At 53.9% G+C, this 22,365-nt stretch overlaps 1 protein-coding gene across 1 annotated transcript in view; it reads left to right on the top strand.

The window, feature by feature from the left end:
- CCDC12 (coiled-coil domain containing 12) overlaps positions 1-21,332 on the top strand; it is a 50,024-nt gene extending 28,692 nt beyond the window's left edge. The window contains exons 2-7 of the mRNA XM_058557012.1: positions 3,357-3,424; positions 16,645-16,724; positions 18,399-18,460; positions 18,702-18,736; positions 19,833-19,909; positions 20,006-21,332. Coding sequence (XP_058412995.1) covers positions 3,357-3,424; positions 16,645-16,724; positions 18,399-18,460; positions 18,702-18,736; positions 19,833-19,909; positions 20,006-20,088 — 405 coding nt within the window. The 3' untranslated portion in view covers positions 20,089-21,332. The remainder of the gene's footprint in view (positions 1-3,356; positions 3,425-16,644; positions 16,725-18,398; positions 18,461-18,701; positions 18,737-19,832; positions 19,910-20,005) is intronic.
- The last annotated feature ends 1,033 nt before the right edge of the window (positions 21,333-22,365 follow it).

Genomic DNA, 22,365 nt, shown 5'->3' with positions numbered 1-22,365 from the left:
CAGAGTAGAGGAGGTGGCTGGCTGGCTGGCAGGAAAGGGTGGAGGGGAATAGCTGGGTGCTCGGTTGTGGTGGGGACCTAGGAGATGGGGAAGTAGTGGAGAACAGGGACTGGGAAGGAGGGAGAAAGGCAGGAAGATTTGGGAAGGGTGTATTTAGGGAGTGATTAGGCAGTGAGTGGGATTTAAGGGTCTCGGGGTGGGCGAGGGGGGTCTCTAGATTCGCTGGGGATGCTGTGCACTTCGGGCCCTGCCCTCCCATGGGTGTCCGCCAGGGCTTAGACCTAAACTTGAACTGGCTGTGGCCGGTCTGAGCACACACGGCCAGATCTCAACCATGGGGGAGTGCAGAAGAGGTGGCTGGGATCAGAGCTGTTTTCAGAAACTAAGTGCCACTCTTGATACACTATCTCTCATCTCCTTGGCAAGAATACAGGGTGGGGATCAGGAAGATCTCGATCAGACCTGCAGCTCACACTGACAGGTTCTGTGACCTTGGGCAAATCTTTTCCCTTTCCCTGCCAGCTGTTTGCCAGGTTCCCTGTGAGTTGAATTGAGGACCTGGAAGGCAGCGGTCCTGCGAGCCCTTCAGTTCTGAGGGCTCTCTGAGTCTCTCATGCTGGGGTGGGCGGTGAGGCTGTCTGCACTTCCCTGCCACCATCCTAGACAATGAGGGTCCTGGGTTGTGACCTAGGCCAGGATTGCCCCAAAGCTCTTCCTTCTCGTGAATGCCCACTGTCCTAACTGAATCACTGTTTAGCAGGAAGACCAGAGTACACCTTTTCCAGCACCCGCAATGTGGCCTATTTATTTGTTCACCTGCTGCTGCCCCACACCCATCTTATCGTTCCTGAGCCCCTGCTCTTTGCACAGCATCCCAGGCTGGGGTCATCCTTAACCTCGTGCCATCTGCAGAGCTAGTGCTGCACCCCACTCACCAGATTGCTGGGCATTTTTTTTAAATGTCATTTAGATAGCTGGGTGTTTTCTCATTTATTAATGAATAACTTGGCCTTTGCCGAGGCACTTAAGTGTCTCTGGGCCTCCAGGAGGGTGGTGGCAGCAGTGGCCGCTGAGTTTGCCCTTGTTCAAGGGCTGGGAAGTGGCGTGATGTTTGCAAAGGACTCCTCCGAGAGACTGTTCCCACAGTCCCCGCCCCATCTACCAGCTGCTCCAGGTGAACAGAGGCCCCATGGAAAAAAGCGTTTTGCGGGGTTGCCCAGCAGCCTGCTTTGGGGAAAGCTAAGCCTTTTCTGCTCTTCCATCTCCCTCTTTACTCACCAAAAGGAGACATCTGCCATCCCCTTCCCCTGCAGCAGGCACCTCTGGCCATCAGGAATCTGCTGACTGGCAGTTGGGAAGGAGCTTTTTGTTCCAATGTCCAGGCTTCTGGCTTGCTTAATCAGCTACCGTTTAGTCAGGGAGGGGTGCGTGTGTCAGTTAGGCCTCTATGGAAGGTCCCACCCAGGCCCCAGCAGCCCTGGGAGCCATGTGGACGACCTTAACTTGTTTCTTAGTTAAGAGTTTATACCCTGCCCTCCCTTCTCTCTTTGGCCATCATCAGGCGATTGCCTCTCTGCCCCAGGGCCTCCTTACCCAGTGAGGTCAGCAGGCTCTTAGGAAAGGCGTCTGGTCCTTCCTCCAGCAGCTGTCCTCTGGCTTCCATTGCCTTAGGACTCTAGCCAGAGCCCTCTGTGATCAGCCCCACCTGCCGTCACAACCTTATCAGTATTCACCTTCACCCATGACTATTACTCCAGCCACCTGCCTGTTCTTCAGACCACACCCTGCCTTTGCTCAAGCCGTGCTCCCCGCCAGCAATGCCCTTCCTACTGCTGTCTCCCCGTCCTGTAAGACCCAAATGCTGCCCATCCCTTAGTAGGAAGTCCACTACCCACCCCACAGAACCATGTTGACCTCTCTCATGTAGCTGCTGTTGCACATTCTGCTGCCTCGTCCCCATGAGACTGAGCTACCCTGGGTTGAGAGAGCGAGGAGGGTGTCTTAATTTGTTCATATCACAAATGCCTTTCTCTGGGCCAGGCCTCCTGCCTGGTTTAGTGGTCTCCTCCCCCATATGTGTGAGGCCAAGGAATGGTGGGGTCTGGTCGTTCTCAGGGTCTCCGTGATGAACGCTAGCAGGAAGTGACTCATAAAGCAAAGCCCGTCTCGGGAGGCAGTTGTCAGTGCCGTAAATAGACTTCTAGGAGAAGTACTACTGGCAGCAATATTTCTAATAATTTTCATGTCAGCTCATTCTTATATCCATCACCGCGGGTTCCCTATGGCAGAGGCTCACAGATGTCTCCTCACAACACTGCTCCAGCCAGAGTCAAAGGCAGGTCGCTGCGGGGCATGAAGTGTGCACTGACACCCTCTGGAGGGCCGACCCTGGCATGCGGGGAGACCCTGGACAAGACTCTGTCCTGGAGCTTCTCACCCAAGCCCTGAGGGCGTGGTCACATGCATTGAAACACACACACACACGCCCTGCGTATCTGTTTGTCTGCACAGCGGGTCTGATCTAACAGCAGTAGTCACATAGTAAGGGAGAAAGCCCGGGAAGGCATTTTCTGCTGCAGGTGGAAGCAGTGTGGCCATGTCCTTTGTTGTGGCCCTTGGTGCACCTGGAGAACAAGCATACTATGTCAAGGTTGAGATGCACATGACTTCTCTCGATTTTCACAGAGGTCAGGGGCAGGAGGAAGACTGAAAAAACAGATTTAGAAGAAATTTTTCCCATAGAAACTTTGAACTTGTTCTCCTTCCCTCTGTCCCCCTGAATACATTGCAAGAGGGAGTCTTGTTACAACCTAGTTTGAGTTATGCTACCTAGTTTGAGTTATGCTACCCCTAAAGGGAATGGGTGTTTCTGGAGAGGCCCTTGGCCTGGAGGGAAGTCAGTGGGCCTGAGCTTTTGTCCTGCCAAGGTTGCTGGTGACTGCTCTTCCCAAATCTCTCCCAGCTCAGCAGGTGGCTCCATACAGACCATGAAAGTGACTGCTGACCTGCAGTGTGGGCTTTCCATGGCACCAACCACCTTTGTTTCTTACCGCCTAAAACCTTCCAGCTCCTCCTGCTAGTGTTCTCTGAGGGCCATCTTGGGCCTGGTCCTGGGCCTCAGCTGAGGTCATGGTTTTTTAAATTCTGCCAGGGGAGTTGCGTGGAGAGTGAGGCTCCAGCGTTGTGCCCGTGGTTGCAGGAGGCATGTGCCCTGCTTGGAGGCTGGAACACCAGGCTGGTCCTTGCCAGGGTGCCTGGCTCCGGGGATGTCCTGTTCTTGATTGGCTGCCTCGGCAGTGTGGACTGGAAGCAGAAGTGTTCATCTGAGCAGGTGCTTTGTCTCCCTTCCTTTGCAGGACAAGGAAGACGGGGAGCCAAAGACTAAGCAGCTCAGAGAAGGGGAGGAGGAAGGCGAGAAGCACAGGTAATGCCTCGCGCGCAGCTCTCTACCCTGCGCTCTCCTCTGGTGCCTGTTGGTTTCCACGTCCTCCCAACTCTGCGTTCAGAGTCTACCTTGTTCCTTCCTCTCCACCCCATGCTGCCTGTTCAGACTTGAAAAATCTCACCCTTCTCCCCAGTTAGAGCCTTCTCTGCACCCTTTCCCCCACTGGCCGTCTGGCTGTTTCTCAGCCACCAGCATTTTCTTCCTAACCCTCGCGTTATGTCTCATCACTCTTCTCAAACGCCTTGCATGGCGTGGCTCTACAGCACCTGCAAAATCAGGTCCAAATTCTGCCTGGTGTTTAAATCTCGGCCTGGGCTACCCGGCCTTGTGCAGCCTCCTCTGGTTTCCCTTAACCACCCCTGGTCACTCAGCATTTCCTGATGGTGTCATCTCTTTATGCTGTCCTCTCAGCCTGGAATTCCTTTTCATCTCCTCTCCACCTTTGACATCTCGGTCTTCCCGTAGAGTTCAGCTCAGAGGCCTCTGCTTCTCTCTGTCTCTGCTCCCCTGCCCCCCTCAGTAATCCCTGGAGAGTATTTATCTTATTTTGCCAAATCCTGTCATCTAGTTGAGTCAACTTGAGTCACCTAAACATAGCACTTTTCCCCATGGCTGCAGGCATGTGGTCTGCCCCCCGAGACTCAAGGGCCAGAATCTCTACGAAGATTTGGATGCTGCTTTGCATCAGAAATGCCAGGGAAACATTTGCGGAGCCACTGTGTGGGGCGGGGAGGGGCTGTGTGGTCCGTCTTGGTGAGCTGGGGAGAACCTTCATGTCTCCTAGCACTTCCGTGCCAGAAGTTCCAGGGGTCTCGTGCCCTCCCTCCTGTGCCCAGCCCTGAGCTGGGGCCACAAGGTAGCTGGGGAACTCTGCTTGGGATCAGACTTGGTGTCTGTATGGACAGGTGGTCTCGATGTCCACTGCCCTGAGCAGTTTCCTTTAGGCACAGGGCCTGTGCAGGTGCCTGCTCACTTGAGGGAGTAGATCTTGAATCCCTGAGAAAGCTGACCTCAGTGGGCTGTGCGTTGAGGGGGTGCAGCAAGAGGGGAGGGATGCTCCCCGCAGGAAGCTGAGCTGGCACTCGGGAGCAGGCCTTCCTGATGCCATAGCCTCGTGTTGCCTTCACAGTGTGAGTGGAACCTTCCTCAGGCGCAGGCCCCTCCTCTCTGCCTTCTTATTCAGGAGCCCTTCTCAAAGGAGATGGGGGTTTTCAAGTCCATAGGGGTGTGTGTGCGCGCATGTGTGTGACTTGACAGTTCACAAAGTGCGTTCACACTGTCCTTGCCACCTCACGTGGGCTCAGAGGTGGTAACAGCTCTGTGCTGAGAGACTGGTGATGCTGAATGGCGGCACCTAGACCCTCGCCATCCTATTTCTGGGCTCTGTGCTTTCTTATTGGGCTTTAGTGTCCCCAGCACCTCAGGGGGCCTGCACTGGTGACAGAGATGAAGGCCAGTTCATTGCTCCTTTGCCAAGTGACCCCAGCCTTTTATGGTGTGGGGGTGGGTGCCTGCACAGTTTGCCCCATTCTGTGGTAACTGCTCGGAGAACCTTTGGTTTTCTTCTGGTTTGTTCTTAGGTTCTCAATTGCTGGCTAGAGCCTTGAGTCCCATTTTCTGGGCTGTCTTTGCTGAGAAGCCCCTTCTCTGAGCCTCCTTCTCATTAATGAGAAAGAGAAGGGTCTTTGGTTAGCAGGTGGGTAGGTCATACAGTAGAAGACTTGAATGTTGAACCATGTGGTTGAATCTCAAACATGGTGTTGAGTGGAAGAAAAAGCAGACTTCAGAATTGAGACATACAGGGCAGGAACATTAATATCAAATGGAAAGCACACACAGTGATATGTGTGTTATTCAGTCAACAAGTACTGACTTGATTGGTTGTCTGATTTGTCCAGGGCACCATTCTAGGCCCCTCGGAAGGAACAGTGAACAAAACACAGTCCCTCCCCTCATGGAGCTGGCATTCTCTAGAGGGAGACAGACTGTTAACAAGGAAGCAAATGTGTGGTCAGATGTCTGGGGCCGTGAAGCGGAAGCTGCAGAAGTGTAAACATGCTCGTGGGGGAATCACCAGCTCCTGGCCTCAGATTGGCTGCTGGGGAAGCCGGGAGGAAACAGGATTAGGGAAAGTCTTTAACTGGCTTCAATATGTGATTTCTTTAAAAAAAAAAAAAAAGAGAGAGAGCAACAAACAAACCTGTCTCAAATATGGAAAATGTTGCTTTTGTTGACGCGGGTGGTGAGTACATGTGTTGTGTTACTCTCTGAACTTTTTTGTGTGCCTGAGATATTTCATAATAAAAACAGTGTGATAAAGAAAGTGAGAGAGATGCATAGTGCTAGGTTCCTATCAGTGAGCTCTAGAGACCTGCTGACCTGCTAGGTCTTAACGAGTCATTGGTGGTGGAGCACAGGCCCCCCTGTGAAGTGCCATGCTGAGCCTGCCAAGCCAGCAAGTGCAGGGCCCCTGTTCCTTTGCTTGTAGCAGCCCAGGGACCAAACATGCTGGACATGGAATTGGGTTCTGCTTCAGCTCATCCTGTTCCACTTTTCTCTGATTCGGCCTTTTTTGGGCAGTGGAATGTGGTAGAACAGGTCTGGCTTGGTAATCAGGAGCTTGGCTTCTGGGCCTGTCCCTCTAGAGACTTTGGGCAGGCTGACTTGGACTTCTCTCAGCATCCCTTACCTGGCAGGACCTGTTGCTCAGTCCCTCTCAGTTGTCAGGAAGCCCAGCCTTAGCTTGGAATGGAGTTGTGTTTGCATTTGCAGCCCCCCAGGAAAAGTGGACTCTCCTGATTTTAACAGGCTTAGGGCAAAGAGCTTGCCTGGGTTATTCAGGAAGACAGAGCAGAGCCTTGGTTTCTGTACCAAGGGGCCAGATCCATGTGGGCTTAATCCCAGACTGCAGGGTCCAGGGATTGGGTGTGGCCTTTCTGGGAAGAGCAGGAGGTAACAGAGTCTGTGTCCATCCCAGGAAGGGGGGACCTTTCTCTTCATCTGTACCCCAGGTCTGGAAAGGGACCCCCAGCAGGATGCTTATGGCATTGGAGCAGGCTCCACAGGGCGCCTAGGCTACAGCCTCTGCTACAGCCCCCATTGCTAATGGAGAGAAAGGGGTGACCTTCCAGCTCCCCTGGGAAGGGGAGGAATGACCTCTGAGGCTAGTTGCTAGTGAGCATCTCGGCTCTCAGCTTCCACAGCTCCTGGGAGGCAAGAACAGCCCACTTCAGTCCAGGTCAGCCCGGGTTGAGCCTAAGTGCCAGGTGGGAAGCCCTGTGGGCACCAGCCCTTCTGAAGTGTCCTGAGAGGAATGCAATGGCCACTCCAGGCTGCCTTCAACCATGGGCAGCAGGACAAGGCCTCATGGAGAACATTCCTCTTGAGTTAGGTCTGGAATTCTAGAGGGTAGGATTTGGGCAGCCAAGGCCCAGCAGTGTGAACCAGCAGTGTGAAAGTGTGAGTGGTGTAACCCCTTGTTGGGTAGGCATGGACAGACATCCCACCCAACCCCGTGCTCATAAACCCCAACCCAAGCTTTATATAGGTCACTGTAACAGGGAGAAAGATTAGTGGTGGCCTCTAGGCACTGCAGACACGTGACGTGACGTGACAGGGGGCCAGTTCATTGATTGGTGTCAGCTGGTTCATCGAGCACTTTCTTATACACTGGGTGGGACTCAGGGAAATAAATGCGGAGATGATTCTTTGTTAGCAGCAGGCCCAAAATTGGAGGAACTAGGCAGATGGAAAGAGTTCAGGATTTGGACGCAGCGCCCGGGTTTGAAGCCAGGCCCTGCCAATTATTGGCTCTCTGACCCTGGGCAAGTCACATCGCCTCAGTGAGCCTCAGCTGAGTATCTTCACCTGAAAGATGGGGATAAAAATAAAAGTTGCTTCTCTAATAAGAGGAGCAAATGCCATAGCTGTTTACCTGGCTAGTGCTTAGGCTCTGGGCAGAAGGAGAACACTTTGAGGCCCTCCTGAGAGAGCTAAAGGACTGCAGACACACCTGGAAAAGGCAGAATTCACTTTTACGTCAGGCCTTTGTAACTTTACAAAGAGGGCAGTCATTGGGAAAACAATGAGGTGGGTGGATAAGAGTAGAAATAAGCATATGTGACTAAGAAAGAAATGGTTAGGAAGCCCTTTGTAGCACCTCCCTTGCTTGGTACAGTAGATGGTCCAGGGGAACTAAGTTGAGTGGCCTCGTTCTGTATAGTCTGTTGTCTGACCAGATACACTGTAGGGCCATGGTCTGTAACTGAGAAAATGGGAATAGCCCACAGGATTGGAACAGGCACCCTAGGACCTCACCCCTCACCAGCCTTCCTGGAGAACCACGCCCTTCCTCTCTGCCATTCTGCCCAAGGAGACGCTTTCAGAATCTTGGCTGTTCTAGTTCCTTTGCCTTTCCATATAAATTTTAGAATCAGCTCATTCATGTCTATAAAAACCTTGCTAGAATTTTGATTGGAATTGAATGGAATCTATAGATCAAAATTCCTTTTTAAATTTTTTATTACTCTTTTCAGGATAAATCCTATCCCATCCCCGTACAATCAAATCCCCATTGGGTAGGGGTCTGCCCCCTGCAGGTCAGCCAGCCCAGACCAGGCTCTGTGGGAAGGAAAGATGTGTTCCCAACCCCAGAAGGGCCTCTGTTTCTCCTCTGGGCTGTATCTGCCCTCTCCCAGCCAGCCTTCCCTTGTGGCTAACTCTGCAGGGCTGTCCATGACTCATCTCTAACACAGCCCCCTGCTGATTTCCTAGATAAGATGTGATCTGGCGGCCCTGGAAAGCTGGCCCACGGAAAAGGGTGTTCATGTCAGCTGCTTTTGTTTTTTTAAAGCCCTCAGTCACTTCCTCCTAATGGCAGGTCGGCCGATGTGTGCTGTGGCGGCGTGTCTAGGGTATGGTTTGTGGCTGAGAGTCATGGCCACCCTGCCAGGTGGGAGGAGAGGGGAAGTGTTGCATACCCTATCTGGCATGGGGCAGGGGAGCGTGTCTTGTTGAGTGCCTGAACAAGCAGTCCCAAACCCTCAGCCCCCACAGCCGCCACCTCCCTTCAGCTTTGGATTGAGGTCTGCACCTAGCTGGGGCAGTCACCATTCAGGGACAGTGGTTCACCCTGGGGTGGGTGTTACGTCTTGTAGGAGAAACTGGGCCACTAGCCTTCCTTCTTCAGGATGGAAAACCGGTTCTCCAACCCCATGTGGAGAGAGGTCCCACCCAGCTGGGGCCCAGCCCAGCCCTGGCCTGGTGCCCAAACCCTTGAGGCTGGCAAATACCAGGCCTTCTCTCCTCTGTGAGTTGGATCCCAAGGATGGTTTCTGTGCACCAGGGCGTGCTCGCAGATCCACGACATCAGCTTGATTTGCTCCGCTTGAGTGGTAACAACCAGAGTAACTCCCACCCCACCTCCTGAGTTGTCTTACTCCCGCTCCAGGCCCAGGGGTGTCCCAGCCATGGGCAGTGGGGATGAACTGTGGCTCCATGACTTTGCTGAGGCAGCAGCACAGAGACCTGCAGCCACCCTGTTTTTCCTGACCCTGTTGCTCAGGAATCGGCCCAGGAATGTGGGAGAAGGAATCAAGAGAGAACTGATGTCATGGGAAGCCGACTCACCGTGTGACCAGGCCAGGTGATGCCCCTGGCTAGGTCCTTTCTGTGACCTGTGGGAAAAAGTCATGATCTTGTATGTCATGATCGTCAGTGCTTCCAAAGCCCTTCTCATGAAATCATCCTCCCTGTTCTGGGGATAGGTATGGTCCACCGTGAGGTGAGGAAGTTCACACAGGCGGAGTGGCACTGGGACCCTCCCCTGGTCCCTGTCTGGTGTGCAGTCAGGGTGGAGAACAACTGAGTTTGTCTAGCCGTTAAGTCACGAGTGGGCAAATTGCCTACGAGCTTCCAAGGCAGGCCAGGCCTGGTTCTGCTCTACCACGTTCATCCTTAGTGCTACCCCCAAATGGAGAGGTGCTGTGGCCTTTGTCCCACATGCCCTCTTGGCTGGGGCAGGAGGGGTGAGCAGCAGGGGTGCCAGGCAACCGTGTGGTGAGAAGTGGAAGGTCTCTCTTTGACAGCCTGCAACAGAGGCTGGCTGTTTGCAGCCCAGGGCAGCCTGATGGGGTTGAGCACAATCCACCTCCCTAGAGTGGTCTGTGGGATAGGTTGGGCCCCAGGAGGGGGAGGGGGCAGTAGACTGTGCAGGCTCCTGTCCCCTCACCATCCGGGCTCCAGATAGCCGGTGTGGCCAGTCCAGTTCTCACCTTGTGGGCCCTTTGGGATTCAGCTCAGCTACCATAAACCTTTACCCCTTCTTCTTTTTAAATTTAAATTGATAAAGTACATCAATTATAGATTTTTTCAATTGTAGAAAATACATGTATCTCTGCATATCCTACTGTTTTGTGACCTTTTTCATATGCCATATCATGACCATCTTTTGGTAAATATACTTCTATAAAATCCTTAATGGCTGAGGCCGGCCCGGTGGCGTAGCGGTTAAGTGCGCGCTCTCCACTTCGGCGGCCTGGGATTTGCAGGTTCAGATCCTGGGCGTGCACCGATGCACCGCTTGTCAAGCCATGCTGTGGCGGCTGTAGAGGAAGATGGGCACGGATGTTAGCCCAGGGCCATCTTCCTCAGCAAAAAGAGGAGGATTGGCAGCAGATGTTAGCTCAGGGCTAATCTTCCTCACACACACACACACAAAAAATCCTTAATGGCTGGTTAATATTTCTTTGAGGGTACCATAATTTATTTTTTAGTCCTTGATTTTTGGTACATCTGATTTTTGGTACTAGCTGTTTCTAGTTCTTTAATGCCCATTAACTATGTATTTTCAGGTGGGATGGGTACAAAGGTCAGCCTGTAAATTTAGAGAACCTGGGCTGGGCTCTGCAGAGTCTTGGGTGGGAGTGGGTACAGACCACATGACCTAGATGTGATGGCAGCTCCAGCTGGGCAGGGGCCTGACTTAACTAACTCTTGGGCCTGGTCATTGCTCTGAATAGTTGCTGGCTGTTTCTAAATCATCCCTCAGGGGCTGGGCCCTTGGTGCTCTTGGCAGGCCTTGGCGCTGACTGTGGTGGGGTGAATTTAGGTGATCATAGCTGTCCATCTGTCTTGGTGAGGCTCCCATGTGGATCTCACCCTCAGCTGGCTCTGGCTTTTCTGGCCTCCCTGGTTTTTTTGGTTTTTGGGTTTTTTTTTGTGAGGAAGATTAGCCCTGAGCTAACATCTGTTGCCAATTCTCCTCTTTTTGCTGAGGAAGATTGGCCCAGGGCTAACATCTGTGCCCATCTTCCTCTACTTTATATGTGGGATGCCTGCCACAACATGGCTGGATAAGCAGTGCGTAGGTCCACACCTAGGATCCGAACCTCCAGACCCCAGGCCGGCCCCTGGCCTCCCTGTTTTTCAGGCGAAGCCATGACTGCATTATTTCTAATGCTCCTTCCGCCTCTAACACCTATAACTCACTGTGATTTTAGGGGCTCTAGGAGGGTCTTGGCAGCTTGGAGAGCTAAGAGGATGGAGTTTCGAGAATGGTGCTGTAGGCCAAACTCCTGGGGTAGGGGAGTGAGGGGGGTGCCCATCATGACTTTTTCCCTCAAGGAACGCCAAGGGCCCAGAGTGCTGGCTGAGCCGCCTGCAGCCTTGGGCAGGAACCCCAGTCACTCCGTCAGACAGCCTGTACTCTTCCACAGTGACTGCTGGTCCCTGAGGAGTCCAGTGTGGGGAGCTGGGGTGGGGTCCACCTCAAGGCCAGAGACTTGGGTTCGGATTCTGGCTCTGGCTCTTCCTTCACTCAGACACTTTGGACACATCCATGAATCTCTCTGTTTTCCACATCTGGAAGATGTCAGTAACCACCTGCACCTGATGTTGAAGGGCAGTCCTGAGAGGCACCCTCGGAGAGGCAGCGTGTGGAGGGTGTTCCTCCTGAGAAGAAAGCATTGTCCCATTCATTATTGCCTGCGGTCTGGGGATGGGGGCAAGACATCAAGGCCCAGAGGACACGCGAACTCCTAGCCCTTTTCCTGACACCCTCCTACGAGGTGTTTGCCGGGGGTTGCTTGAGAGGCTTTGTCTATGTGATGTGGCCCTGTCCAGCACTTGGCCAGTTCTTGTACCATGTCCCCCAGCTGACCTGCGTCTTCTCTGTATGTCGGAAGGACAGGAGGCCTGGGGTGGGTTGGTAGGGTGGAAGTGGAGCTGGCTGGATCAAAGGAGAGGGAGCTTTTATTGTCCTATACCTGTACCTCGGCCCCAGAGTGAGGCCAGAGTTGTCCTTCTAGGGGATAGCTGGGGAAGGTGCTGGGCTCTCTAAAAGTTTCATTTGCTGTTAAGCCAACCATAAAGTGTCCTAAATTCAACTGTTGAACAACCACCCAACAAAAACATCCCTCCATGGCCCATCTAGTTCCAGTATCCGTGTTCCGCCCTGGTCTTGTACTTCACCTATAATGAATTTTCCAGGTGTTCTGATTGCACTGTCCTGAGGCCACCCCCCCCCCGCCCGCCCCCCGATCTTGGCGGTCCTCTGGAAGGGTGCTCGTAGCAGCGTACTCGAGGGGACTCTGCCAGAAGAGAACCGGGAGGTGTCTGCCCCATGGCTGTTACAAATTATCCAGAAACATTTATACATAGAACGTTTTGTTTTGCTTGTCCCTGTTGTGTTACTATTTCTATGGAATAATTTCCCCAGAGCAGGATTATCAGGTCATGGGGTTTGAACATTTTACTGGATCTTGAAGGAATGACCAGACAGCCTCTGGAGCAGTTGTGCACACCGTTTGGGATAGTTGCCTCTCACCTCATTTTCATGGGTCTCTAGGGTCTGGCCTCTGGCAGCAACAAACAAGGCCGTGTTATTTATGTTGTGGGCATGAGGGTGAGTGTCCATGTGCAGAGCCTAAAGCAAATGGAACGTTATTAGCTGTGTGTGAATGTTTTCCTGGAAGAGCTCCTGAGTCTCTGTACTCTGAATACTAAAACTAAAAGCCCCCTGTGATCAGAGGTGCTCATATCTCCGGCCAGTGCTGGCCTCCAGGAGCCTTGCAGGCCCATCCTGGGCTTGGCTTTCCCTGTGGTCTGTTACCATGAGGAGGGCTCCATGACAGCTCTCTCTCTGGTCCCTGAGGGGTCCTGTATGGGAAGGAGGGACCGAGGTAGCCAGGTAGGGTGGACCTTGTTCTCAGGGAGCAGGCGATGTGAAATGCCCCATTCTGGCCTCTCTCCAGGGGTCCAGGGCAGAGTGTGGAGTGAACCCAAGATCTGTGAGGTGAGAAGAGAGGCTGATGTCCCAAGGGGTAAAGAATGAGTGGGTGAAGTGGGCCAGGGGCTAGGAAACCTCCATGAGCAGTGTAGATTTTCTCTGAGACCTGTTTGCCAGTGAAGGGGTTGGACCAGATAATCTGGAAGCTTCCTTTCACTTGGACATTCTAGAACTCTACTCCTGGGTTTTATATTTTACAGAGAACACCAACTTTCTCTACCCCTTTCCCCTGAATGGCACATATGGAGGGTGTGGAAAAACACCCCAAGGGATGATTCCCAGGAATCTCCCTGGCTAGCCCACACCTGGGGTCCCTGCAGCTGGCCTTGAGGAAGACCTCACAGTGGTCACCATACCTGCTCAGGCACTTGACAGGTCTCCCCAGACACCTGGGGAGAAAGTGGAGGAGAGGGAATGGAAAAGGACGTTTCCCCAGTTTAAGAAGGAGACTTAGTAGGCTGTGAACTTGGGCATCGCCCTGTTGCTTTGCCATAAAGACAATAGAATTCGCTTAGGAGTTGGCTCCTCTGATCCAGCCATGTTCCTGCCTTATTTGCATCTTCTGGGCACAGCTTCTTTGCTTCCTGCGTCATCTTCTCAAGCATTAGAAGGCCCAGAGAGCCCCAGGCTACCCATAATGCTCTCCCAAGTGCCCTTTCTGAATGCCTGTATCCAGCCAGAGGCAAGTATGTACCCAGCCCTTCCTGGAGCTGCTGGGTGCTAAGTGCTGGAGCTGGGTCTCTAGGAGCTTGTATGGCACGGCATGCAGGACAGACATACAGCCATGAAGGGGCCACATGCATGGGATGTGATGGCTCCTGGGTAGAGAGTAGAGGGGCAAGTGGGGCAAAGAGGGAGCACCGGAGAGGAGTAGTCAGCTGTATCTGGTGTGGGTCGGGACATTTGGGGAAGGGGAGGGGCTGCCCACAGTGCTACCTTGCTGAGCTAGCTCTTGAAGTCTGATGGGCAGAAAAGTATGTAGCAGGCAGGGCTGGCAGTGACCCAGGGAACATTTGATTGTGGGCTGTGGGGACCAATGAGGAATGAGGCCAGGATGGTGTTAAGAAGTTTAGACTTGTTTGGGGGACACTGAAGGCCCTGGATTAGAGAGAGTGAGAGTGGAGGTGCCCAGGTGGCTGCTGTGTCTGCTCCTGTGAGATGGCTGCCCACATGGAGGGGACTGTGGGTGGTCCAGGGCATTTGGTGCAAAGGGCAGGGTCCTAGAAGTCACTGGGATCACTGTGCTACCCTTCTGCCCAAAGCCCCCAAAGCATGGCTTGGTCTCCGCTTCTCTTTGGCCAGGGGGACAGCCTGGCCCGAGGCCACAGAGACTGGCGGCCACTGGCACTCAGGTGCAGAGGGCTTCCTGGTGCTGAGCCCACCACAGTCCCCCCCTGCTCCTGGAGGTCAGCCTCACTTTTGTCCCTTCTGCCTGTTTCCTCTTTTTTTTGTTTCCTTTTGTCTAATTGTTTGGTCGTTTCTGTGTAGAAAGAATATTGATTACATTAGAAATTGTAGAAACTGCAGAAAATCAAAAAAGCAAGTAAAAATACTCTTAGAAAATTACTGTCATTATTCGGAGATTTTTTCTTTCAGTTGTTTGGTCCTGTGTTGGAAAGGCCGGGCCACCCTAGCAGAACCCAGTGCCCTTGACCTCTCCCAGAGACTCTTGCCTTTTGGTGGTGATAGGGGTGGGGTGAGGTGGGGTGGGAGGGGCAGTTAATTGGGTGTTAGTGAGAAGCATTATCTTCATTAGCTCTCACAGAGTGAACCAGGGGAGGGCTTGAACTTAGTTTGACAGAGCTGGCCCCATCCTTGTTTACAGATGTGGAAACAGAGGCCCAGAATGGGACAGTCCCACAGTGACTGGGACCCAGTGTTCAAGACTGCTTGATCAGTGCTCAGCTCTAGAGGGGAGCAGGGGACTGTGAATGGCCTGGCTGCGGGGGGTGGGGGGTGGGGGCAGAAGTGCTGTACGGCCAGCCCACCAGCCCATGCTGCTCTTTCCTGTCCTTCCTGCCTTTCTCAGTCCCCCTGTTGTGTCCTTCCTCCTTCCAACTGGCCTTCTGAAGCCTGGGCAGTGGTGGGCTGGAGGTGTACGGCCTCGTTGCTGTTGCTGTGAGCTCTGGGTACAGTTCCCCAGACTCTCCCCTCTCCTGCTGATTTCTCACAGAACCCTGGAACCAGTTTCTGAGAGTGACAGTTTTTTTTCTCACTAATCCCTGCAGTTTTCTTCCCACACCCAGTTTCTCTTCCGCTTTTCTCCCTACCCTGTTATGAACGAAAGTCAGTGCACCAGATCGTGCCCCACTTTCTCTCCCAGTGAGACCTGACATTTACCACCAGGCCTGAGGCAGGCATTAGGAGATGGGGATGGGGTAGGTGTCCCTGCTCCCTAGAGGAAGCAGACCCTAGGAGTGGGTGGCAGGATTCCTCCACACAGGCCATACTGGTACTGCCCCCGGGGCACAAAAGTTTAGCCTAGCTCCAGGGCTGTGGGCCTCAGGGGCCCTGGCAGAGAGAAAGGGGGCAGGTGGAGCTGGTGAATAGGGGACTGGTTAGGCATCAGAAAGCCCCCAAGTTCAGACCACTGCCACTTGCTAGCTGCGTGGCCACAGACACCTGCCGCCTTAACTCTGGAAAAGCTTGCCTGCCGGGGGCTGGGGAAGTCAGCAATGTTTTTGCCTGGCTCAGACAGAGGGTTCAGTAGATGAGAGACTGTAGGAGGCCTCCTGCTGGGAAAATGTCCCCTGTCCTGTAGGCCTAGGACTACTGAGGGGCCAGCAGTCATTGAAAGGGCTCAGAAGAGGTAGTGGGGAAAGAGGAGGACCCATGTCCCAGTCTTGCCTGACTCACTTGGTGGGGGCACTTCCACCCCCCAGGGCTTAGATGTTCTGTCCCAGTGTCTCTGTCTTGCCTTTGTTAAGCAGCAGCCCCCAGGAACTCTCCCCTTGCTACCTGTGGAGTTAGTCAAGGGCCCCCCCTCATGCGGACAGGCTTCTGTGTGTGTGGGTCGGGGTTTGATGAGCTGCTGAGCCAGGGAGGCCCCCAGTGAGTGTGTGGTGCCATCAGCCGTGCTTGAGGAGACTGAGGTCAGAAGAGAATAGCACCACTGTTGCTGGCCTGTCACACTGTGTGATTCTGGTCCCTCGTGGCTCCTCCCCCTTGTCAGAGCTCTTGGGGTCTGCCTGGTAGCATTTGAAAGACCTCTTGCACGGGTGGGGCCTCTGCAGTTCTCATGACTGTCCAGGTAGACCGTGGCTTTCCCAGCCTTGCACACTGTCATGCCTGTCCCTCAGCCCTTGCCAGCCACTCCCAGCATACCCAGACCTTTGCCATCAGTCGTTGAGGGACTGTGTACCAGTGGCTCCAGGCACAAAGGCTCTGAGAAGGAGGCTGGGCTTGAGGAACCAGTGGGTGAGTGCTGGCTTTCTCTTTAGGAGTAGCTCAGCTCAGAAGCTCTGGCCTGGCTTGGAGTCATATCTTGCCTTGGTCTCAGATGCTGCAGTCACTTCTGTGTGACCTTACGAAAATGATGCGGTCTCTGACCCTCAGTTCCCTTAACTGTTAAATGGAGATAATGCAGGAGAGACATCCAGTGGATGCTCCCGGACATCCCTGACCCCAGCTCTGGATGAGAACCTCCAGTGCAGGCAGGGCTTTGGGAGAGCAGCCAGCCTGGCTGCTAATTGGCAGATGAGGGGGCTGAGGCTCAGACAGGGGGGGCCTATCCCAATGACGCTTCTGTTCCCGTGTTTTCCCTCTTCACCAGGCCATCTCCAGAGAGACCAGACAAAAGTCAGGAAGTAACCAGCTTGTGTGGCTTCATCACAATCTGACCTGCAAGTGTGTGAGGTGAATGAGACTGTGTCATACACTACTCCATTTCTGCTTGTTCTCTCTGCTCTCGCAGGGAACTCAGGCTGCGGAACTATGTCCCAGAGGATGAAGACCTGAAGAGGAGGAGGGTGCCCCAGGCCAAACCAGTCGCAGGTAGGTGGCTGCCTCTCTCCCCTTCTGCTCCGTGGCACTGTCAGTTGCCTCCACCTTGGCTGGTGTTACCGTCTCTTGGGAATAACCAGCGGTGCAGGGCTAGAAGTTGGGCCTCCAGAACCCTCTGTCACCATCTCACGGCAAATGCACAAGTTGAGTGACAGCAGAGAGGCAGTCACGGACTGCAGAGGCCTGCTGTGCCTGCTCTGCCCTGCTCACACACTGACTTGGAGGCCTCCCAGGGACCTGCGAGGGAAGAGGCCACATCCCCTCAGAGGACCTCTCTGGGTTGAGAAGTGGAAGTGGCCCGGAGCCTTGGACAGCAGGGGCAGGGTGAGATGGGTCCTGCAGACCTTGGAGGGTCAGAGTGAGAGACCCTGAAGAGGGGCCAACCACTCAGGTGCTCAGAGAGCAGTGGGCGGGCAGATGCTCGCCGGGCTCGAGGTGTGGCAGTGCCAGAGCAGAGCGGATGGGGAGAAGTGTTCTCGCCGGTGGGGTGAGGGGCCTGCCCAGGGGCTGCCTACTCTCACCATGGCATGGGGAGCAGCACAGCAGCCAGGAGCATCTGGCCAGCTGTGGCCTGTCCACAGCTATCCACACCGGAAATGCCAGGGTGCTTCTTATCACGCAAATCCCTGGCCCTGTTTTTATCTGTTTTTGTTATCAATTTTTAATTATATGAGTAATAAATGAATAAATACATTTATCTTGTAAAAGAGTAAAGCATTACCCATTCAGTCACACCCCGGTCTGCCTCCCCATTTCCTTTGCCCCTGAGATTCACACACTTCGCAGGTGATTTGCTTCATGTTTTGGGCCCCACTGTGGTGGGAACAGTGGCACGTGGGGGAGCAGTAAGGCAGAACAGAAGAGAGGGGCGCAGAGCTGGTTCTGTGCCTCAGGGTCAGCACCTGTGGCTGGAGGGAGGGGAGGCGGGGCAGGGGGGCCATAAGGGAACGTGGGGTAACTGTGAGGGGGGTTGGAGGAAGCCCATGGAGCCCAGATTTGTTGTTAGTGCTCAAATCTGTCCTCACAGAGGCAAGGCCCTCCTGGTCAGACTCCCCAGAGGCCCGTTGTGCTGTCAGCAGCTGGGTAGAGCCAGGAGGGCTGTGAGGGCAGGCCTCCTCAAAGTGGCCATCCCCCTGTTCTAGGGAGCACACATCTAAGAGTGAGATGGGGAGAAAAGCCACCTGTGCCCTGGCCAGTCCGGGACCCAGAGGATGTCCTCAGACCCCAGGAGCCCCTGGAGGTTATGGGAAAATCCAGGCCTCAAGGCCCTTCACAAAACCACACTTTGGATATACCCAGGCAGCTCTCTCGTTTCACAGCTGGGGAGACGGGCTGCGAGTAGCGCCATGCTTCCTGACTGGAGGTCTAGGCTCCGTCCACTCCAGCTAGCTGCCTCCTACTGGCCCTCCTTCACCCCAGGATTGCCTTCATCCTGGGAAACCCCAGCCCTTCCTCCAGGGCTGCCTTTGCAGGGTCTTTGCCTCTGGCTGGTTGGGGGCCAAGGGGAGAGATGGGGGCAAGAAAGCCCAGGGTCTCCCTGGGGACCTGCCTGCATCCTCTTCCCTGCTCTGGCGGCCACGGTATGCAGTCTCATACTGCAGTGTCGCTGCAGAGTGGCAGCTCCCTTCTGACCGGCCTCTGAAGTTGTTGTCTTGCACCCTCTAGTGGAAGAGAAGGTGAAGGAGCAGCTGGAGGCCGCTAAGCCAGAGCCTGTCATTGAGGAAGTGGTGAGTGCCTGTGGATGGCCCCGTTCACTCTCCCTCGCTGCTTCTCTCCTTCCCCACCTGCTCTCCTCTCACTTCTCTCCCCTTTCCTTCCCTTCACTTCTTCCCTTTCCACCTGCCTACTTCCCCTCACCCCCTCCTTCCTCCTCCTTTTTCTGTCATCTTCCTACCTCTGTCTCCTGTCTTCCTACTTCCCTTGGGGCTAGGCCCCTCCAGCCCTGACATGTGTCTCCTCCCTCCCTAGGACCTGGCTAACCTTGCACCCCGGAAGCCTGATTGGTGAGTATTGCCTGTGTAGAACTAGTGCAGACTGATTGGGGCGCTCTTGGTGCCAGGCACAGGCCTCAGGCTGGGCCTTTCCCACCCTCACAGCAGGGAGATGGAGAGTATAGACATATGGCTACGTGAGATAATTACTGTCCAAAATCACTGTTGAGAAGGACATAAATAGAGAATGAGAGAGAAGTGATGGGGGATGACACCTGGAAGGTGGGGAGGGGCTCAGATGGGGGGGAGCAGGGGGGAGCAGCAGTCCCCTCAAGAAGTCCCTTCTGAAAGGGTGAGGACCCACCCCACCTCAGAGAGCTCCATTTGAGCAAGGCCGACCTTTGCCCTCTGGGGCTGCAGGGTGGAAGCGAGGTGGTGGGAAGGGCAGACGTAAGTTTCTGTCCAAGTTCTGCCCACCAACTAGCCTGTTCCTGTTTGACCTCAGTTCCCTCTTCTGTGGAATGGGGATGCTCATCCTTCCCCGGTTTCCCTGTGACTGAGCTGAGAAAGAAGGTGAGAGAGGGCCATGTGGCCTGGGGGCTCAGGTTCTGCTTTACTCTGGGCCAGAGATACGGACCATATCCCTCTCGCCTGCAATTCTATGTCAAATACAGCACCAGCTGGAAGTGTTCTAATTTGATAAAACAGAAGCATGGGGCATATGTCCTAGGAAACCCAGAGCCAAGGAGAATAGGCTGAGAGTGAGTACACTTCTGGAAGCTCCTGGTGGTGAGGGAGAACATGTGGCTGGAGAAGAGGAGGACCCACAGTGGGCTGGGGCAAGTCACTCCCTGATGGTGACTGAGGGGACCAGACTAAGAGAGGACCCCTGAGAAACCATTTACCCTTGCACACCTTGACTCAGTCCCCTGTGTTGGGTGGGTCTGTGGTACAGTCCCTGCCTCACTGGGACTAGGAAGGATGGCCGAGGCTGGGTTTTGGAGGATGCAGAAAGGGGGAGAGAGGAGCATCCTGCCTCCTCCCCAGGACAGTCTCCTCAGACAACTCAATGTGATTCATAATGCCTGAGGGGCTGTGGGAGGGGAGGGCCCCAAGGCCACCCAGGCCAGCCGTCAGCCTCTGGCCTCTTCCCACCTCTCTGCTCCAGGGACCTCAAGAGAGATGTAGCCAAGAAGCTGGAGAAGTTAGAAAAGCGGACCCAGAGAGCCATTGCCGAGCTGATCCGTAAGTGCAGGGCCCAGCAAGGCGAGATCCCTGCCCTCTGGGTGGTGGCCCAAGCACAGGGGCCCCCTCCACCCTTCCTGTCTGCCATCTATCCAGGTGAGAGACTGAAAGGCCAGGAAGACAGCCTGGCCTCTGCAGTGGATGCCAACACCGAACAAGAGGCCTGCGACTCCGACTGAGGCATGCCCTGTCCCCTCACCTGCCTGTCAGACCTGTCCTGTAAGACAATGGTCTTGGGCAAGGGTCGGGGCTGGGCTTGCGATCGCTTCTAGTTTGGCTTCAGAGCAGTGACTCCCTGCCCCATCAGTCTGAAATCCCCCCACCCCCATGGGATGAGGTCAGCTCCTTGTCTCCTGAGTGGTCCCCACCACCCTGAGTGGGGACAGAGCCAACAGCAACTCTGTGGGCTTGCTGTGTCTGTACATATGCATGTGTTTTGAACTTTTTTTTTGTCTCTGGAAATAGAAACAAGCAGACCCCTGTGTGTGGTAGAAACCTATCAAATATTTCCTGGGTCCTTGGGGTGCTGTGGGGTTGGGCCCCAAGACAGGGCAGTTGCAGAAGTGGTGCTTAATACGAGTAACGCCCTGTGTTGGGCAGAGCAGGTTGAGGCTGGAGGGGTGGGGAAGGCCCAGGCCTGACCTTCTGGGCCCAGGTCCTGACCCAGTCCTTTGTTAGTAGTGGTCGTCTCAAACTCTGGGGTGGCAGAGACAGGGTCTGAGAGGATTCTTAAGACCTCTCACAGGCCTAGGCCTTGTGGTAGTCTGTGGGACAGCCTGGAGAGGCTCCCACCCTGGTCCTCTGTGGACCCCCTCAGAGTGTGAGAGCGAGAAGGAAGAGATTGGGCCCATGAAGTGGGTGAGTTGTGCCCTGGACAGCCTCAACTCTGGGCTGCTCCAGATTTGAGGCCCCTGGCACTGTTCTTTCCCCCTCTGCCCAGCCCCAGGCAGCCCCTCTCCCCACTTCACCAGTCAGGCCTAGACTATGGCTTCTCTAGGGCAAGGTGCCTGTGTTGGGGAGGGTGGCCCATTCTGCTAGAGACTAGGGTATTGTAAGCTGAGTTTCGGGTGTGGTCTTGGACCCTGGGCCCCCATGATCTGGCTTTGGGACCATGAGCCTCCTTTGTGGAGCTGACTCTCCAGAGCAACTGGCTGGCCACAACTCTGACTCCAGGTACCTGTGGCCAACTAGAATTTCATCTCCTCCAGAATGATAACACTCTTGAGTTTCCTTCAGGGTTTCCCCTTGAGCCTCCTGCCCCTGAGTCATCCCAGTGTTTTTTCCTCTGTGCTGACTTCCAGGAACACAATGGCCCGGCTCTGGTGGGCAGTGCGGAGGACTTGGGCCATAGAGGTGGAGTGAGTCTTTGCACACAGGGGCCAGCACACTCATTCAATAAAGTAAATGCTTTAGGTTAAAATTATGCAACTACTCTAAGAAGGTAATTCTTGTGTGAAAAAGGAGCAGAAACTTACAGTTATGAGGGCTGAAGTGGTAGGTGGCTGGCTGCTATGCTGAGCAATGGGACAAGGCTAGGACTCTGAATCCCACAGGGCCAGGGATCAGACATGCCCACAGGTGTCAGGACTGGAGCCAGGCTCCCTCTGCATAGCTGGGGTCTGGAACTGGGCTTCTTTTCCTAGGAATAAAGGGTGAAAGCACCACCCCCCCCCCGCCCCCACCTCCCGGGATTGCACTTGGAAGCAGGGTGCTTGTCTGTGGCAGTGTAGGCTCAGACGCCTGGTGACTAGGAACTAGGCTCCCACTGAGCACCAGCGCTGGGACTAGAGTAAGGGTATCCCCACAGCGTGAGAGCCCAGAGGGCTAATGAAAGGTTTGCTTCTGCATGTACAACCCTGTGTGCCCTGCAGAAAAACTGCCCTATGGAGAGAGAGAAAACCAAAAACTATTATGCATGATGGCGCTCAAACAAAAATTACAAAATATGTAAGAAAATCCAATGCCTTAAAGAATGGCCTGCAACCATAATTGGGAGAATTTATGCCCAAGGAAACTGAAACAGGAACGTCCAAACAGGCTTTAAAATGAGCATTGGTTTTATCATCAGAGAGAGAAAAGAGGGACTGACTCCCATAACTCAAGAACAGGTATTAGATATAAGAAAGAACTGATTAGAAATCTTGGAAATAAAGCATGTTTATTAAAATAAGAAACTCACTAGAAGAGCTAAATAATAACTTACAGTCAAAAAAGGGATTAATAAATTGGAAGTTACAGCTGAAGATCCAAAAGGTGGCAGAGAGAGAGAAAAAAGGAGAGAGAGAGGGTAGACTGAGAACTTTAACATGCTGACAGATGTCCTTTAGCTGACAGGAATTCGGGAAAAGAAAATCGGAGAAAGAAGGTACTTGAAGAAGGAGTGGCTGACCACTTCTGTTTCTGGCATTGTGGTGGAATAGTTGCCTGAACTGATCCTCCCTTTGCAAACAGCTAAA

The sequence above is a fragment of the Diceros bicornis genome, chromosome 2 (assembly GCF_020826845.1).
Source record: "Diceros bicornis minor isolate mBicDic1 chromosome 2, mDicBic1.mat.cur, whole genome shotgun sequence".
Lineage (NCBI taxonomy): Eukaryota > Metazoa > Chordata > Mammalia > Perissodactyla > Rhinocerotidae > Diceros > Diceros bicornis.
Note: the sequence above shows the minus strand (reverse complement) of the source record. Positions and strands in the feature narration are given on the sequence as shown.